This window comes from Typopeltis vanoorti, chromosome 11, assembly GCF_054136105.1.
Source record: "Typopeltis vanoorti isolate ZY-2024b chromosome 11, IOZ_Tvanoo_1.0, whole genome shotgun sequence".
Lineage (NCBI taxonomy): Eukaryota > Metazoa > Arthropoda > Arachnida > Uropygi > Thelyphonidae > Typopeltis > Typopeltis vanoorti.
Window position 1 is genome coordinate 55856650 of NC_143559.1, and position 19958 is coordinate 55876607.

Here is a 19958-nt window from a genome sequence, read left to right on the forward strand (position 1 = left end):
TCTTTAAAAAAAGCCAGTAAAAGTTCCTCCAGTTGGCGATTAGAATAGAACAGAACTTGCGACAGTCTTCCTTCAGGCCGTCTGGCGCTGTAGATTTTTCAATGATTATATATATAAGAGTGCCTTAATGATGCCATACGTGGAAGATGTGTAAAAGTGTGGTGAAGAAGGGTGTGAGGAGTAGATTTTTTACATTAATAATTGCGTGTCCATGTTCCTTGCCAGAATATGTTGTGAATGTAGAGTGTTAAGGATTTCAAGGTGCAGATGATAAATGTGTTGTCACTTGAGCAAACCTCTCATAGTGAGTCTGCTAACTCCTTGGAGAGTGTGATAATGATTTCACATAATTTTTTTTTCAACTGGATACTTCTGCATTTCTATTCATGTTCCAAGTCGGAACAACATGGTCACAAACTGGTGCTGGGAAGAGCATGATGATATATCCTTCAAAATTAAACTTTCTAATACTATGACCAAGTTCAAACCTATTGATCCTCATGTTCTCTCCACTACATGCTGCTTAAGACAATTGGCCGTCAAGAAGTCCAGTAATTGAATTCAATTAGTACTGTATTCTGCTGCATATGCTCAATTTTTATTAATATATAGTACTTAGTCTTCCTAAAATTCCCAAATATTTATAACTATCTTCGAATTTTATTGCCTTGATTTTTTTGCCACTGAGCAGCTCGATTTCGTTCAGTAATATATATATATATATATATATATATATATATATATATATATATATATATATATATATATATACTATGGGGGATGTGCCTACGGCGCCCAACCCTCCGTGTTCCAGACTGGTAGGCCAGTTCTCCTTGAATTCTGATGACTCGAAAGGGAGGGTTTCGCCCCACTGTCGCCTACGGCGCCCAATTCCCCGAGTTCCGAACTGGTAGGCCGCTTCTCCTTAATTCTGATGAGTAGAATTTTGAAGACTCGACACTCAGGGTATTCCCCTGAGTTTCAAAAAACGTGACATAAAAAGGCTTATCATTTTATATAGGGTAGATATATATACCTTACAGCTCGCATTTTCAATAGGTTTAGTAGAAAGTGGAGCAATGATAGATACCACTTCAGTGAACTGGTATCTATCATTCTTCCACTTACATTTGTTCCATAAGGCGGAAACGGAGCGTCTGTGAACAGTAATTGAAGTTGGTCATTAAGAGAGAGCAATTACTGATCAACCGAATTTCCCTGACTTGCCCAGCATCAAGAGTTTTTAGAAAGGACCTCGGTGCTTCACCCTAAACATGATAACAGTATTCTAAGGTTGTTCGGATGAAAAGCGATAAAGGTACCATGTGTTTATACGGGCTAAGAAGGGCAGATGATGTGTTTGTTTGTGCTAGGAAAGATTACATGTAAATGTTAGTCAGGGAAGAGAAATCTGATCTTCTCTGGAAGGGATGTGATTAAGATCCTTTTTATATGGAAAAAAAAAAAGCAGCTGGTCTGTATCTTGGAATGTTGGTGAGTCGGTGAACTTATACAGTTCCTCTTCAAGTTTGTATTACTATTTTACGAACAGATATCGAATCATTCTTTCCAGAGGAAAAAAATAGTAGTGTCCTTATATGCTAAGAACTGGTATTATTCCTAAATAGCTGTTTATTTAAAAAAAAAAAAAAAATGAAATAAAAATCATCTTGTACATAAACCATAAATACTGTTTAGATGAAAAAAGTTACCACTGCGTATTTACCACCAACAACTGTGGGCTAAGATCACTACAAAAAGAGGATATGCAAGCGTGGGCACAAATCGTAACCACGAACATTAAGATAACTATAAAACAGTGATCGCTGTTTTATAAACCAACACTGGTTTATGAGTTCCCAGACGCAATGAAAGTAATGAATTCTAACAATAAATTAAAACAATTGGCGTTTTGAGAAATGCTCGTCACAAAAATAATGCTGTTGTTTTACATTTACATTAAACAAAAACAATGATCAACTGTTTGTTGTTTTTAGAGTAATCCAATACTACGTGCATACTCATATGTAAGAGGACAGTTCACACTCGATGCAATTTCATAAGCGCAGTTATCGCCAATTCTTATTGTTGTGTACTTGCTCAGTTTATTCCACACATGAATCATGTAGCTTTTACTAAATTGGGATACAATATCCGAAGCAATTTGGTTGTTAAAATATTTTTTCCATTCGGTCCAGTGCACTGGAAAAGCAGTTTGTTGACTAAGTACTGTAATATTGCACGTGTTTTCATTTGCGAATCTAATCTTCTTTACTCCACAGTGTGATTTCAATATCTTCTCTACAAGATCTGGACCATTAGATCCCCAATAATTAATTTCATAATGGTTCGTAAATTCATAAAGACAATTCTTCAGGAAAGAATGCAGTCGGTCGAAAATTAAAATTCCACTTGCAAGATGTCTATCTCCCACTCTGAAAAGCGTGTTTCTTAAATGGTTTATTGACTGTAATACCACAATATCCAAATCGAGATAAATACCACCATATTTCCAGAGAACAGCCAGTCTTAATGCATCACTGAGGTGTGCAACTTTAAAAGGACCATTGGTCCAGTTGGATTTTGAAACCCAATCTTTTAATGGAGTGTCTTCTGTAAATCTCTTCACATTAAGAGACTGAAAGTACACGTTGGGGTACCTTCTTTGAATTTCCAACATAAGAGAAGTCATTTCTATATTAGAACTTGTCACGAATACTATCACTTCCATGTTGGGATTGTGCTTTGTCGCTGATTCTACTGCACACATTTGGCGACCGTTCAAATAATTATTTCCAGATGTTTCAAGAAAGAATATTCGATCTAGTCTTCTAGAAGTGAAATAGTCATTGGTCGTTCTTGAATTCTGACCTGAAAGTTAAAAATCAGTTATTAGTTTTAGATAATTAGAAGTTATATACGCTAGTGTTTTACAGTTACTTCTTTTGGAAAGATAAAATGGTGTCTTTTCTTCCCAAAATTTATTTCAAATCAAATCTTCAGTTGTTACAATTCCCTATGGTTGGTAAGATTTGAGCCATTTTGCGACTTGAGATATGATTTGTGCTATAACAATGTTCCAGTTTCCCATCAGATCATGTGATCACTATCCGAAGCATGCTGGATAATAATATACTGGATAATCAATTGGCAAATAATGTATATATGTAGAAAGGAGAGAGAGGATTCTGAAAATCTTTAATCTACCCTGATAGGAGGAAACTTGACCCATTGGTTTGTAATTACTTTAATCATGTGCCGTTCTAGAAGGTGATCGTGAGGAGAGGGGGATAGAAGAAGCCTTGCAAATACGCACACTATGGAAACTGCAGAAAATAATAGCAGAATGTTGAGGGGAAAAAGTTTTGTTTTCCTCCATATCAGTAGATTCTATCAGATAGGAGTTTTTGGTATTCACAGTTGCAAACAGTTTGATCAGGACGAAATCCACAACAGCAGTTTCCATGAAGAGGTTACTGCATTCAAGCCAAATACAACTAATGTTATAGTTCGAACTGCGTGGTGCAGAACGCAGTTCGAACTATATCGAACAGTATTCTATTATAAATAAATAGAATCTCTAGACCAGGGGTCGCCAAACTTCTTTGACCGTCGACCCCCTTCAAGAGTTTCTTGATGTTTTATCGTCTATTTTACTATTACGTAATTATAATAGAACAAGCGAAAAAGACGCTTATGTGAGTTTTTAGATTCTTTATTTTATAGTTACAGTGTTTATTGTATGTATAATATAGTATATATTATTATATTACTATTACTACTACTACTATCACTAGTGATATCACTGGTACTACTAGTGATATTAATATGCTGGTATTAATATCACTGGGATTACTACCAGCCCTTCTCAATTCTTCAACATAGAGAAGTTTAGTTCGTGAATGAATAACGATTGAATTATGATATGCATGTTGATGAATTTTAGAACATTAACGCTCACTTGTATGTCGATGCGCGAAAATGAGACTGGGATCGAATACGTGTAAGTATAAGTAAATAAGCAACCATGCACGTGTTGCCATCTCGCTCCTGCCGCGCCAGCCGGGAGGGAACCACTACATCCGTTTATTGGTAAATACGTCATTTTGGCCTACTTGGTTGTCCTCCGTAACTATTTTCATGACCTTGCTCCATCTTATTCATGTCACTGTTCCCACGATCACTCTTAATTGCGTTGTCGTTCAGGATGGAGGTAATCCAAGTTAACCGAATTAAATATTACCCGTACAATGATGTCTTATATTTTTCTATCGACCCCTAACAATGTTATATCGACCACTGCTGTAGACTATTGTAAATCTGCTCAATGAGAGAAACGCACTCTAGGCCAATGGATGTGATGCACTATCCTGTCTGCTAAGTAGTTTGCGGTAGTGTTATAGTAATGCTTCTTATGGTTTGGATTAATACCTTTGTCATACATAGTGTGCCTGTTAAGTGACGAGATTGACTTTTTTACAGGAGAGCCCTTTGGATAAGAGTAACAAACGTGTTTATAGTTTTGATCGCTAGGGTATGTTGTAATTGCAGGTGCAACTTTCCAGTCTGGTGATGCAGCAGTTTTCCTGTAACAACTGCTGAAGCAATAGTGTGTGAGTAGAGCATGTCAGACGTTTTATGAAGTAAAGAGCTGTGATAAAATTTTACTGTAGGAAAAACTGCTACGGAAGTGTACAAAGACCTAAAAAAAGTTTACTGCGATGACTGTCTGAGCCATACACAGACACTGTTTTTCAACACTGTTGTTCCACTGGTTTTCAACGTTTAAAGAGGGAAGTGAGTCTATGAAGGATGAACCACGCTGTGTGGACGGGCAATTTCTGCATGGACAAATGAAATTGTGTCAAAATTTCATCCATGCAGTTGATCAAGATCGTGATGAAAATTGGTGTTTTCAGTTTGATCTGGAAACGAAACGCCAGAGCATGGGATGGGGTGGAAGGTCTTCTCTCTGGCATAAGAAAGTCAGGTTGCAAAAATCACGTCAAGACAATGGTCATTGCTTTTTTTTTTTCGAAGCTGCTGGAATTATCCACCGCAAATTTGTTCCTGTGGACACAACAGTGAACGGTTAATATTATTTAGGAGTAATGCAACGCCCATACGTCCGCATGAGATGTGTCATGAAAGAACTGTTCCACAACAACTGGTTTCTGTTGCACGACAACGCGCCCAGGCACTGTGCGCTGGCTTCGAAGTCGATCTGTGTGATCAAACATCCCCCCCCCCTTATTCGCCAAATTTGGCTCCCACAGACTTTTTCTTCTTCCCAAAGATGAAGTGTGCCATGAAGGGGGGGGGGGGGCACCTCAGCAACATTGAGGACATCAAACGTGATGTGATCCACACAGTGAAAGATGTTTCCGTTCAGGACTTCCCCCGTGCCTTCGAACACCTGTACGACAGATATATAAACGTAATGTGTGGACTTGGAGGAAGATTATTTTGAATCTGTGTAATCGACAATTACAAATATAGTTCTTTGTTTTTAAAAAAATAATTATTGTCTCATTACTTAAGGGGCACACTGTGTAATGTCCAGAAAACTAAACCCAGAATATTATTTTACCATTACCGACTAGGTGGCTCTATGGAAACAGTCCAGTCGAGCAACAGCATGATAATGTACCATTCATATTGCATTGAGGAAGGAGTACAAAAGCTAGACACTAGGATGGAGTTCTGATTTGGATTCTATAAAGCACTGTTCATAGGATATGGTAACATTAGTTGAGTACAAGAACAGCAGGTTCAAATTCATTACAAAACTAACCGCCATTTTAGCGTAGAAATACCTACCCTTTTATCATCATTTAGTCTATATCTACGCAGAAGAGTATATTACACCTCCAAATCAAAAAATTGGAATAACCAAAGAAAATTTGTTGAATGATTTGCAATTCTAATTTATTTCATAGAAAATAACTATTACCCAATATTAATTAGCATCATCTAATTCTGCGTACTTTGTAGATTATATAACCATGTAAATACATAAAAATCTAATATAAATTATAAGAAAACTGTTATTTGAAAACATTCACAAAATAGAATAAATTTTAACGTGGTTCAAATTATTAGAATATTCCATATTTTTCCTATTGGTTTTGAGGAGAGCATAGAAATAGCATATATTTCAGTAGATGTGGGACCGACTCGTGTGTGAGGAATCATTTTCTAAACATTCAAGTTTATAGCTATGGAATTGAAATGTTCTCAAGCAAGCGTGAGTAGAGACAGTATTAAGTATAAACTGGAGTCTTCAAAATAATGGCTGCAGTAGAGGTCGAAAGGTAATAACTACATCAAGAGATGAGAGGAGATTGAAGAATATCGTGATGAAAAACCGCTTCCGAAGTGTAAGGTATTTTCACAGGAGATGGAAAGAACTAGGTGTGAATGTGTCTAAATTTACGACGTTCAGAAGACTTCACAAATTGGGTTTTAAATCTCATGTACCTAAGACGAAGCCGCTTATGCCTTCCAAGCAATAGGCAGCTAAAATGTGATGGCGTAAGCAGAGACTTGTGGGGTCAAGAGGACTGGAAAATGGGTACTTTTTAGCAATGAAAGTATGTTTTGCGTGTCCTATTGGCATCAAGAGATACGTGTTTGACGTCTTAAGCAAGAAGCATTTGATAAAGAATGCATGAAACGTTCGGTAAAATTTGCAACCTCTGTCACGGTATGGGCTAGTATGACCGGTAGAGGGTTCAGGTAGGTGGTGTATTGTGTACGAAAGAGTCAATTCCAAAGTGTACCAAGAAATTCTTGAGCATTTTATGTTACCGGCATCGGAAGATTTATGTGATGGCGATTTCCTTTTTCAGCAAGATTCAGCTTCTTGTCACACTTCCAAGACCTCTACTAGATGTAATTCCTTGGCTAATAAACTCACCAGATTTAAACCCCGTTGAGAATTTGTGGAGAATTATGAAGAAACGTTTTCAAGAAGTTGCCTCAAGAAGCAAAAATGAACTTGTTTCTAGTCTGTAGACCATATGGGCATGTGTTGATTTAAAAATAAAAATAAAAAAAAAGAATGTGAACCGTTAGTAAATAATATGCCCAACCGTTTACGAACGGCCATAAAAGCTAAGGGGGGATGAAACAATGTACTAATTATCATGTCGTTTTCCTTTGACTCTAATTTTTGTGCATTTATTTTCGCACGATTCTAATATTTTGAACCACCTTAAAAATTATTCTAATTTTGTGAATGTTTTCAGATAACAGCTTTCTTATAATTTATATTACATTATGTGTTTACGTGGTTATATAATCTACAAAGTACGTGGATTTAGATGATGCTAATTCATATTTAGTAATAGTTGTTTTCTATGCATTAAATTAGAATTGTAAATCATTCAACACATTTTCTTTGATTATTCTAATTTTTTGATTCGGAAGTGTACAGCCAAAGATGCGACAACATTCGAGGTTTGTGAAAATAAATATTAGTGACTCAGATGTTTGTATAATTTCTGCAGATAGTGTATATTATTCATGCATGTTCTTCTAGTCATGTTTTTTTAGATGATACTCATTATCACCTCTGGTGATAATGAGACCTTAAAATACGCCATAATATCAGAAAATTTAAAACTTTCCAGAAGAAACATCCTCTCTCCAAAATTCTTCCCCATTTCAGGTTACTGTGTTTATCGTGAGAGGTTTATATTTATTTTTAAATTTAATTATTTATTTTTCAGCTCTGTGAATTTCATATTTAAGTGAAACTATTACGCTCTACAATGCGTCTAAAATTTTCAGGAAAAAAAAAATAATATATATATATATCGAATAATAGTAATATTCCGAAACGTAATTGTTGCAAAAAACTTGAAGACTGCAGAAAGAAGTTAGAAATCCTGATTAGGTCCGCTATCTGAATATACACTACTATGGAAACAATAGACAAATTTATTTTTAGATGTTCTTTACTAAATACGACTACAAAGAAAGGTTAATAAGTTTAGTTTGGATATTAATCAAATTAATAAAAATGAAATTTTCCCGCCCTGACGAAATCACAGCTTACCGCCATTGCTATGAAATTAATAATTAAAAAAAAAATAAAGCTCATTATATTTTGAAGTTAGTTTTTAAAATCTGATGTATTACTGTTAATAACATTGTTATTTGCTGTATAATTTGATAGCAAATGAAAAGTACACGGTACAGTGCTCATCCCTCTCCCTGCCCCCTCGTCTCCTCCTAATAGCTTTACTGAAACTTCGGCTGTATATTACTCATGTAGGTTCTTTTTTTATTATTCGTTATTATTTGTAACTAACAGTTGACTGCTACAGTTTTCTCATATTACATAATTATCAATTTACAATACTAGTCTGTGAAATAAATTGTTGTGTAAGCATAAATACTATTTCTGGAATGGTCACGCCACTTACAATACAAACTACGTAGACTTTTTCATCATTACTTCAGCAAACATCAGTGCAATTTTGTCACATCACACACTTTTAATGAGAACTTCTCGTTTTACTTCTTCTCGCAGTAACTTACCAAAAAAAAAAAAAAAAAGTTCGCTGGCGGTATGCTTTGAAACTGCAATAACGTGGCTACGACAATCTCACGTGAGATATGAAATGCTGCGATGAGTCTTCGGACTCCTTGGAGGTGTCACGAATAATAATAATAATAATAATATAAGGGCATACAATTAGTAAGAAGGCCATTTTTATTTATATTTATATTTTTAGTTATAGTAAGTTTTTATGTAATATTTCATCCACAAAAGGTTACAAGCGTATTGTATCGGTACAGTGAGCGGACTGATATTTGAAATACTCTGAAAATCTTTCTCTGAAGATCAAATACGAAACTTTTTATGTCACTTCAAGCCACCGATAAGCAGCGTGGTGGCGATGGTCTCTCACCTAAAGATATTCACAAACATATATGTATAGTTCGATTTAAACACAGCCTTGGCTGGAAAGCAAATGATTTCAAGTGCCAGCCAGACTGACATATATGAAATATACTCCTATATTCTCTGGGAATAAACTGAATCTCTTTTAGCCGTAACTAACTTTTGGAAATCGGAAGCAGTCGGCTTCATCTTCGGCTATCACCAAAATCTCAGCATATGGCTAATCTGTTTAGAATCACTGGAGAGAGAGCGTAAGTACATCAGATAAATGGCACTATCTTGTGATCCTGAATCTTAACGACTGTATTTATATTGAAGACAATAGTGTTCTGTATTTTTTTCGGAGATGCAGAGTAGAAAACTCGAGTTCAAGGGAGGAAAATCGACTTGCCTGCTCCAAAGATTGACTAACAAAGAAAGACACAGAATAAGTTCCTGTAATCAGTGACTACAAACCTATAATGATCTTTCTTCTTCTTCTCGCGATTTAGTATTGTGGTATAGGAAATGTCACCAGGATACATGTTACCCTACATATACTACTAAGAATATTTGTTACAGATGAATCATTACCGTGTGAAACAAATTTTATTTAAAATTAGTACAGATAATAGCTCCTCTAATGCCTTTTATTCCATAAAGAGAGAGCAGGCGGAACTCCTTTAGCTTAACTAACTTTTGGAAATCAGGAGACCTCCTGTCTGTACTCCTACTCGTCACTAGCAGGGAAATAAAACAAAATAAAAAGATAATAAATTTGACATTATGAATTTTTAAAAAATAAAAAAAAAATCAGCTGAAAAACTAAAAACCTGTAGTAAACATAGCCAGCAGTATAAACGAAACGACGTTGTAGTGGCCGTTTTGGTGGATTCGTGATCTATTGATCTTAAACCCACAGATTGATAAACAGGGGAAGGTACGTTTATTTCAAGACTTAGCTTTTATTTATTTCTTTTGTGTGTGTGTAATGTCTAATATCGGAAGACACAATGCTTTTCAGAATATTCCAAATACTGAAAGTTTAGATAAGCTTTGAACATTGTACTGGAAGACAGTAGGCCACAAAATTTGTTTAAAAAAATTACATGAGAGATGCAGCATCCATCCATTTGAATATGCATTTGTCTGCAAGAGAAAGTGGTAGATTTGGACTGCACATCCTAAAGTCAATAACCTCTGTTTAAATCCTTCTTCGAAAATCTCATATCCTGTTGCGGTTTAAGATATTTATATATTTATTTATATATTCCATTCCTCTTCTTAATTTCACAAACATTTCAAGCGACAGGCCTCAAGATCTTCATTGACCAATACTTTAAACCCCGATCTCCTTGCCATTCTCTCATGAGACGAAGAAAACAATGTGACAATGCTACTGAAATGCATTCTTGTTCTTTTTTCTCATAAGAAAAATCTCATACCACGCTTTCTGATATTACCCTGATCACATTTTTCTTTACGTTTCTACCCTAGCACAAGTATATATATCATAGCCTTTTCTATTTCTAGACTTTGTCCTTTCCATTTTAGGAAAGTGTTTGGTGGTACATATGTGAACTGGAAGCTAACAGAATGAAATATATGGTAGGGTGTTGCTACAGACCTGGTTGCTCAGTTGCAGGGGATGAAGAAATGCATCGCCAATATTTGGCGATGCATTTCTTCGAGTGATCATTATGGGTGACTAATTTTCCAAACACTTCCCAAGAAAGCACGGCATTATCACTGTCGCCAACTGGTGGTAAAATAGTCATAGTCATATTCTTAACAGAGATCCCTTCTGACGCTATGAGCAAATCCAACACGTTTTGACCTCGAGTTCCTTCGTTCACATGCTGCTTGAGAAAGTTGTCTCTCAACATTTCAATAAATTCATCTTCATTCTTATTGTGAGATTTCTCTTCAAGAAGAAGAGGATGTGGAAAGAATATTGTGAATAAGAGTGAGAAGAGTTATGAAATATATAAAGCTCAGGCCAGAAAAGTAACGGCTATTGTGTGGAAAGCTAAATCGGAGTATGAAAAGAAATTGGCCATCCAAAAGAGTTTTATCGTTATGCCGCAAAGAAAATAAAGAATGAATGTGGAAGAATAATTTTATTTTATTGAATGGAGATGATACTCTAACGAATGAGATTGTTGAATTAATGAGTGCTCACTTTGCTAAGATATATCAACCAGGTGTATGTAACATGGTGCACAGTACAACTGTTACATTGGACGAATAGAAGTGCATGAAAATTATGTTTAAGAGCTGTTGCATAACCTGGATAAGAATTTGTCAATAGAGACAGATGGAATATCAGCCCGTCTGAAAGGAATGTTCAGCTGAATTGGCTAGGCCTTTCACACGTTTGTATAACTTGAGTCTCATTCAGGAATGATACCACGGGAACGGAAGGAATGTATGATGGTTCCATTGTAAAAGAGTGGTGCAAAACCTAATGTGTCTAACCACCGACCTATCACTATCTCTGGTGTGTGGTAGTGAAGATTTTAGAGAAGTTAGTAAGAATTCGCATACAGAAATGAATAGACAAGCTATATTCTGCAAAAAGCAATACTGGTTTTCTAAAGGAAAGTCATATTTTAGCAATTTGCTCATATTTTATAATGTTACTGCCGAGTTGGATAAAGGGAATGGATACACTATAATAATGTTGGATTTTGCTAAGGCATTCGATAGATACCACAAAAGGCTGTTGTATAAACTGGAGAATATGAAATTGGAATATAAACTCTTGATTTTTGTCAATGAATAGCTGACTGACATATTAAAAAGTGGTATGTGGTGGGTGTGAATCTGCCAGATTTAAAGTGACCAGTGGTGTTTAAAGTGAACAATGGCCCAAGGACTGAACCTCAAGGTTCAGTCCTTGGGCCATTGTTGTTCAATCTATACATTTTAGGAAGGGTCTAACAGGAAATGTGCAATTGTTTGCCTATGATGCGAACATAGGCAGGGCAATCAGAGATGCTATTGATATCCAGCACTTACAGAATGATTTGAATAAGCTGGAAAGTTGGGCAAAAGAAAATGGCTATCAGTTTAATGTTAATAAGTACTTTGATGTGATGAGATTTCCAGAGGCGGGTTTGTGCTACAAGAAACTGATAAGGCTAGGTATTTTGGCATAATGGTGGATAGGAATTTGAAATTCAAAGGTCACATAGGAAAAGTTTCAAATATAACTCAGAGGATAATTACGATGTTGAAACAAACCTTGACATATAAGGATAAGGTAATTTTGCCTCTTTATAAGGCCTTGATACGACCACACTTGGATTATTGTGCGCAAATTTGGTCTCATGGGTTTCAAGGGGGATAAAGAAGCTGTGGAAAGGGTGCAAAGAAAAGTTACAAAGATTATATCCGGATTATGGGACTTAGATTATGAAGAGACAGATTGTGAGTATGTGGATTACAGATTGGTTAATGGGACAAATAGGGGTGATGTGATAGAGGTATATAAACATTTGAATGGGTGTTATAGGATATCGTCTGATGAAATGTTTCGTTATATATGGAATGTGGAGAGAGAGAACACGGGGACATCCATGGAAGTTGTTTGTTCGCAGTCAAGAAAGGGATCAGAGATATGATATGATATGACGGTTTGGGTGATTTATGGCCTCACTCAGAGTCCTTGACTTACTGGAGGTTTCAAATAATAATATCCCTCCTTCCCCCCCCCAAAAAAAATCGATGCTCTTCAGAAAAGGCAATCCAGATAATTGATAATCTCAATCAGTATCGGCGATTCCCTTAAGTTGGAAAAACTTGAGTTCTAATGTCGTCTAGGATGCGAAGAATCTTTATACGAACTTTTCAACTGTAGGTGAGGTAGATGGTCCATAATACACTGGCGTTAGTGCTTCGATCGGAAATCCAAAACAACCACCAATCTGTTTTCTGTACATGTTTTCTTTATTCCATTGAACCATGCTTATAAACCAGATGTTCGTCAACTGCTTCATACTTCATCTTCAGGCCTAACAATTCATCTTCTCATTTATCCTATTTAATTCCATCTGTTTATTAATGATTTTCTTGAAAACATCAATGTCTTTCTTAATCACATTGCTTCTCCCCCCCCCCTCCTAATCATATAGCACTATTTTCAATCTGGCAAGGCTCTTTTGTGTGGAGTTAATATAAAAAATGCATTTATATTCTCATATGTTATATTATATATCTAATACACTATCTACCAATAATTGTGCGGCGGACACTAGCAATTTATTATTGATACCAGCAGGCGAACCCTAATATCGGGTGTATCCACCTTTGACTTTGATCACCTCCTGCACCCTTTGAAGGATGCTCTCCACCAATGTGCGGCAGACATCAGGTGGAATTTGTCTGCATTTCTCCATCAAAGCAGCACTAAGTTCAGCGACAGATCGAGGACGTGCTGCTCTGAATTTCAATCGCCGCTCCAAATCAGCCATTACTCCTCCACCACCACCACCAAACTTTACTGTGAGTACAACACAACGTGGTAACAAGCATTCACCGGCTGTCTCCACACCCACAACATGCCATCAGACTGGAAACAGATGAACCTTGAGTCGTTGTTCAAGAGCATCGTTTTCCACTAGTCAGGTGTCCAGTTTACACACTCTTTTCAATAGGTCAGACGAGCCGCCTTGTTCGTTGTTGTGATGTTCGGCTTGTGCTGCTGCGCTTCCGTGGAAACCTAGTAAATGGAGTTTGGTGCTCACCATGGTGTTACTGGCGATCTGGAACACATCACAGATGGTCTGTACCGATTGTAGTCGGTTTTTTGTGTGCCACCCGTTTTAGCTCCCTCATATCCTTGTCCTTGTCGGTCATTTTCTGCCGCCAGCCGCCACTCTGGGTGTTTTCCTGCACTAATGATGCCAGAACGTCTCCATTTGATCACATCGCCAACCGTTGATTTTTGATGCTCCACTTGAGTGGCAATGGCACATATGGACATGCCACCGATGTAGCAGCCCACGATAACACCTCTCTCGAAGTCACTGAGTTCACGTCGTGTTGCCATACTAGCTGTATTCAACTGCTACGATGAAATACTACTTCCTACTATTTGTACACCGTTTTTATGTTATTAACAAACCTGGAGTATTCCGTAGCTTCAAATAACAGGGGTGTCCGGACAAGTATTGGTAGATAATGTACAGGGTGGCCATAAAATAACTTTCCCTCTTTGGAGGCATCTGTAGCTAAAACCAATAAACGGAGTAAGACCAAATTTTATATTGAAACTTTTGAAGGCATGGGGAGATGATTTCCACGAAAAAATGATTCAGTACCAAAAGTCGCCGATAGGAGAAATTTTGGCGCTGGCGGAGCCGAAAGATGTCAAATATTTGCAGTAGACACAGATAAAAAGGATTATGCAAATTTTACTATGCGTACGTGACAGCGGCGCCACCAATTCCACTTAAAAAGGGATTGGGAACGTTCAGGCAGTTATTCGAATGACTGACGAATTGCTCAATATGCGTCCTACTTGCCTCAGCGTGCTTTACTTGTTAAGTTGTTTTACTTTAAACAGTGCAATGCCGTAGCGGCCTTTCGGGAATTTAGAAGGCTTCATAACCTTTGTACAGGTCCTATGTCAGCTGTAGCACTGAGAGCTATGATTAAGAAGTTTGATGAAACTGGATCACTAGGAGTTTGACCTGGCTGAGGACGGAAAGCAATGCAAGAAGATACAGTAACAGACGTTACACAAGAAAGGTCAGCACATTGAAAATCGTGTATGTGGTCCGGGGGACCCTGATTCTGATGAATAAAACGTTATTTCCTGTGAGTTCACTCACTACATTAATTTCTGTGTCTCTCGCAAGTTGTTGTTTTAGTTCAGTTATTATTATTATCATTGTAACGCGCCACATATCCAGCTGGAATGAGTGTCACGGCTGTCGCTTACACCGTCAAAATGTTATTATTCCATTTTATCTGCCTTTAATGTAATTATCCGCTTGTTTCCGGCTCTTCCAGCGCCAAAATTTCCCCTATCGGCGACTTTTGGTACTTTTTTTTTCGCGAAAATCATCTCCCCATGCCTTCAAAAGTCTCCATATAAAATTTGGTCTCATTCTGTTTATTGGTTTTAGTTATAGATGCCTCCAAAGAGGGAAAGTTATTTTATGGCCACTCTGTATATTATATTAGATGAATTAGTTTTATAAATTCGCTTAAATTCTTATTGCGCATGAATTACGATCGCAAATTTTGTGTTTTAGCATCGCTGAACTGTCGACATTGTCACTCACTAATTAGAAAATAACGAGCACGCATGCGCGTAAATTTCATCCAGTGACAAAAAAGATCTGGTTAATCAGAATGTTGTCGTTTTATACGTAAAATTCTCTTTAAAAAGATTTGCATTTAAAATGTCTGCATTCTTTGTGGAAACAGAAACGTATTCAATTTGAGACAATGTTTGGTATAATTAGAAAGCAATAATTCAAGTTCAGGAAAACTTACCTATCTGAAGAAAAAGTAACGCCAACAGACAATTGCCCGTAAACAATATAACTGCTATGAACCGAAATCCGCAAACTCTGCTTCTCGGTTCTAACATGTTTGCTAAAATGCCTTACTTGTCAAATTCCGTTTAATGCAACAGGACTTCACACAAGCTGTTACGAAACATGATATCAGAGCGAACGAGTAGTTAAATATCGTTTAACAGAAAACAGATGAGATTTCATTTCTATTTATGTTATTTTATTTATTATTATTTTAACCGGTTTATGCGTGTCACCCGTTTTAACACCCTTTTGTTCCTGTCAGTCACTTTAGGCGGCCGCCGAAGCGGTTAACTCATTTTCAGCTGAAAATGAATTAACCTCATATAAAGATTCCTCTTTACCCAGAAAAGGTTCAATTTCGGGTGTGTGCGTGTGTGTGTGTGTGCTTCCCAATAGTAACCCTACTAAGAGTAGGGTTACTATTGGGAATAATTTATTCCTACATGCCCCACTGCATATATTACATGTGGCTTCCAAGTACTGATATTAACATTCACATTTCCAATTTTTGTATCAATATTGTTATTTCATTTATATTTTTACATCTATATGTACATATTCCGACCTTTACATCCATATTTATATATATATATATATATATGTTAAGACTACCAAGCAATTTTTTAAACCTGGTTTTACTCCATTTCCCAAGTAAGCAAACAGACAAATAAGTCAAGTTTGCGCCTGCAAGTGATGCAAGTCTAGTTGATCCTACAGGTAGTGCAAGACCAAGGCAACTCGTGGTAAAGGTGGCATGAGCTCTGATCACTAATCTTTATATTTACCCTTAATGCCAAAACACATCTCCAAGAAGGAGATGCATGATGTTTTGTATTAAAGGCAAGAGGCCACTACCCAGACCGGTTTCGACCATATATATATATACATATATTTACATTGTATAATTCATATAATATCAGTAATTTATGTTACATTCAATGACAGGAAGTTGATCTTATTGGCAAATTTCATTAATTCTCAGTAATACTTTCCGACGTGTCTGTTTTGACACTGGCCACTTGTCTCCGGAAGTGATGACGTGTTAGCTGACAGTCTAAAGTATGTAGTCAACAGTCTGTTGAACCTGTGGACTACAAGTATGATGTAATGTCAGGATATGGAACCTGTGTGTCTGAGTTTTCCATATCCCGTTAGTAGCGAAGTTAAACCTGAAGAAATCGCGTTTTTTTTTTTTTTTTTTCTTTTTAAGCCGGAATTAGCTTCTGATGCTTGGCAAGAATTCTTTTGTTGTTGATATAGGCAGTTTCAAGTGCTTTTAATAACTTGTTACTAGCCGTTAGCTTCTTTAGCCAGCTGATCCTGCTACCTCAGTATGCGCGTTCACCCAACAGAACTTGATTTCCCTTCCTGATAGAGTGAGATTCCAAACCAGATTTCTTGTCTGTTCTTATTAACGCTATATGGTTGTTCTGATTTTTTTTATTTTTTTTATTTCGTCTATAGTGCTTCTACTGCTCTATAATTGCTGCTCTCGTTTGATGAGTGGTATTGAGTTCTAATTCCCGGAGATATGTAAGTGAATGAATTATAGCAAGTTGTTCTGCCTGATTGTTGGAACAGAGAGGATGCGATCTAGAGTAGCGTTCTTGTATAATGGACTGCCTGTTATATGCAATGAAAGAACAGCCGACGTTCCCTCCGGTTTTGCTTCCGTCAGTGTATATATGAAAATCGTCACTTTCAGAGCTTTCCTTCTCCTTAATATATGTTCTTTTTGCTGGGTTGATGCCACCTGCTAGTGAAGCGGAAGTCAGTAGCAATTTGGATCAGTGTTGTAATTTTCATTATATCTTCCGGAATTGACTTCATACATGAGAGAATGCTTGTATTTTCAGGCTGATCGGTGTTAGACCAGCAATAACGCAAGCTGCCTCGAAAGATATTGTCCCGTATCTTTTAATTATATGTATGGCTATAAGGCTTTGAACTCTGTTTAGCTTCTGTCGTTTTATTATTATTATTATTATTATTATTATTATTATTATTATTATTATTATTATTATTATTATTTTAGAGCATATATCCAGGCAAGTGCAGCATAAGATATCAATGGTAGCATAGCTCCGGTATGTATTGTTTTCAGCCTTCGCTGGCCTAATCCCCACTTAATCCTTGCCGCCTTTGCTAGAAGGTTTACAGTTTGTAAGCTATTTTCGGCAACATGAGATGTGCTTGTCAAAGGTAATTTTTCATCCGTTGTTACTTCTAGGTATTTTAGTTTCCTGGCTACCTCGAGAACTTCCCCATTTAGGAAGGCTGTTATAGGTTGTTTTGATTTTTTACGTGAGACGTGGAACACTTTAGACTTGATGTAAGCCGTCGCGTCCACGACGTCCATTATCATTACATCATCGACGAAAGTTATGACTTTTGTTTCAGTAGTGAAAGGAAGTCTTAATAGTGAGTCGTACTGGATGTTCCAGAAGCCTGGTCCGCAGCTGGTGCCTTGCGAGCAGCCTCGTTTGACTTCTTTCGTTACAGCTGTGGTTTTTAATGTCATGGTTGCTCTTGACATTAATGTCTTGTGTGTAAAATAATTTTTTGTAAGATTGAGTAAGTTAGTTTAGACATTTTCTTAATTGATTGATTATGGCTGGCCACCACGCAGCATCGAGGACTCCTTGTACATCGAGTGAGATCAGTAATGCGTCTTCTGTGAACTCTTTAACCTCCATATTTGCGTCTACTGTGCTTGATTGAGGGCAAACTTTTTGCCCTCAATCAAGCACAGTAGACGCAATTATGTTTCTTGAGTAGACAAAGCAGTGGCGCACCCAGAGTGGGGCCCTGCCTTCCCCCCAAAGAAAAAGGGAAAAAACACTAGAAAAATTTCCAAAAATCTTTTTCGAATTAAAATTCTTTTTTTTTTATGTTGTGTCGTGTCTTCTATTTCTATACTACTTATGAATTAGCGATCATGCAGACGCTCAGTCATACATCGTATGCGAATCGTAGTGTGTATTCTCAAATCGTCTACTCAACTCGGACCCCCCCCCCCCCCAAGATTAAATCTTGAGTGCGCTACTGAGACAAAGTGCATTATGTATTTGGTTTATCCACAGTTTTTCTAGCACCTTACCAGCAACGTCTATGAGACCGATTGGCCTATATTTGTTAATTTCATCGGATGTTTCTTTTTCTGGTTTGATTATGGGTATAATTTTAGAGCCTTTCCATACTAAAGGAAATCGCCCTCTTTTTAGGCATTCGTTGTAAACTGTTGTCATGAATTCGACAAATGCTCTTTAGGAGTATATCGCTGGTTATTCCGTCCTCTCCAAGAGTTCTTCTTGGATCCATTAACCTTAATACTGACTCGATTTCATTAGTTGTAAATAAGTCAGCCGTCGTTAGGAGTGTCTACGTCTGTGTTCATTCTTTGTCATTAAATTTTGTGGATTTCTTCTTCTGTCGATTCATCGTCATCAGGAATAAACTTGTTTTTCATAATAGCTGCGGTTTCTGCTAAGTTTTTAGAGTAGGAGCCGTCTGTTTTCTTAATACAAGAATTGATAATATAGGTTTTGCCTTATTCTTGCTTGCTGCTAATTTATATATACATTTCCAAGGATTCGATACTGTTGAAAGAGTACAGAATTTTTTCCGTGATTCTGTTTTTGCGTTTGTAATTTTGGAACCGATAGCTGCATTTGGCTTTATAGTAGTTCTGTCTTAAATCTTTATTATTGTATGTTCTTTGATAGAGTCGCCTGAGTGCGTTAACACGTTTTCTTAGGCCTGTTAGTTCATCGTTCCACCAAGGTACTGATTTTCTTCCATCGATGTTTGGCTTCTTGATGGTTCTGAGTGTTTGGTCGCTGGATTTTTTCAGATCTAATGAAAGCGCAAAAGCAAGGAAGTGTCTATATCGGATTGTTCTAATGCCAGATGGCTAGGTTCTTGTGAAAGCTGGGATGTTCGCTGATCCCATTAAAAGTGATGCTCTGAGATTAGACATGAAAATTCTCTTTTTAATGCTTTTACAAATATCTCTAGGTTGGTTTTATTGGTGAAGCTTGATGTTAATGGGATGGTTTATGTTGTGTATTCTGTTTAAATTTTTGTTACTGATTATGAAACTTAATATGCGATGATCAGAACAGCTTTTCTGTTCTTTGCATTTCCATTCGGAAACCCGGGGTAAAATAGCGTTGTTTGCTATTGTCAGATCAATGAATATGCTTCCTCTGATATTTTCAGATGATGGAGTATTACAGTCGTCTTTTAGTATGCGTGTAGGGAATTTGATGCTAAGAACTCTTCCAAATTTTTACTTTTATTGTTTGTGCTCTCGTTAAACCATAAAACCGAATGGGCATTGTTCTCTATTCCAAGAATTAGGCCGTGATCGATGGTAAAATCCATGATGTTGCCTATTTTTTCTAAGTCGTATTTTTGTCAGTTTGATACTCGCAGCAAAAGTTTTAATTTCGCGGTATGTAATCAATAAGTCTACCGTGTCCTCGTTGCTGTGCTGATAAATTAATATT

The 19958-nt window shown here is 36.9% G+C and overlaps 1 protein-coding gene across 1 annotated transcript; it reads right to left on the minus strand.

Moving 5' to 3' along the window:
* Positions 1–1993: 1993 nt before the first annotated feature.
* Positions 1994–18695, minus strand: LOC150101596 (lactosylceramide 4-alpha-galactosyltransferase-like). The gene is made up of 2 exons (XM_090400852.1): positions 18548–18695; positions 1994–2871 (listed from the first exon to the last, which is right to left on the minus strand). The coding sequence occupies exons 1-2, from the start codon at positions 18693–18695 to the stop codon at positions 1994–1996; spliced, it is 1026 nt and encodes a 341-aa protein (XP_090256978.1).
* Between the last annotated feature and the right edge of the window lie 1263 nt (positions 18696–19958).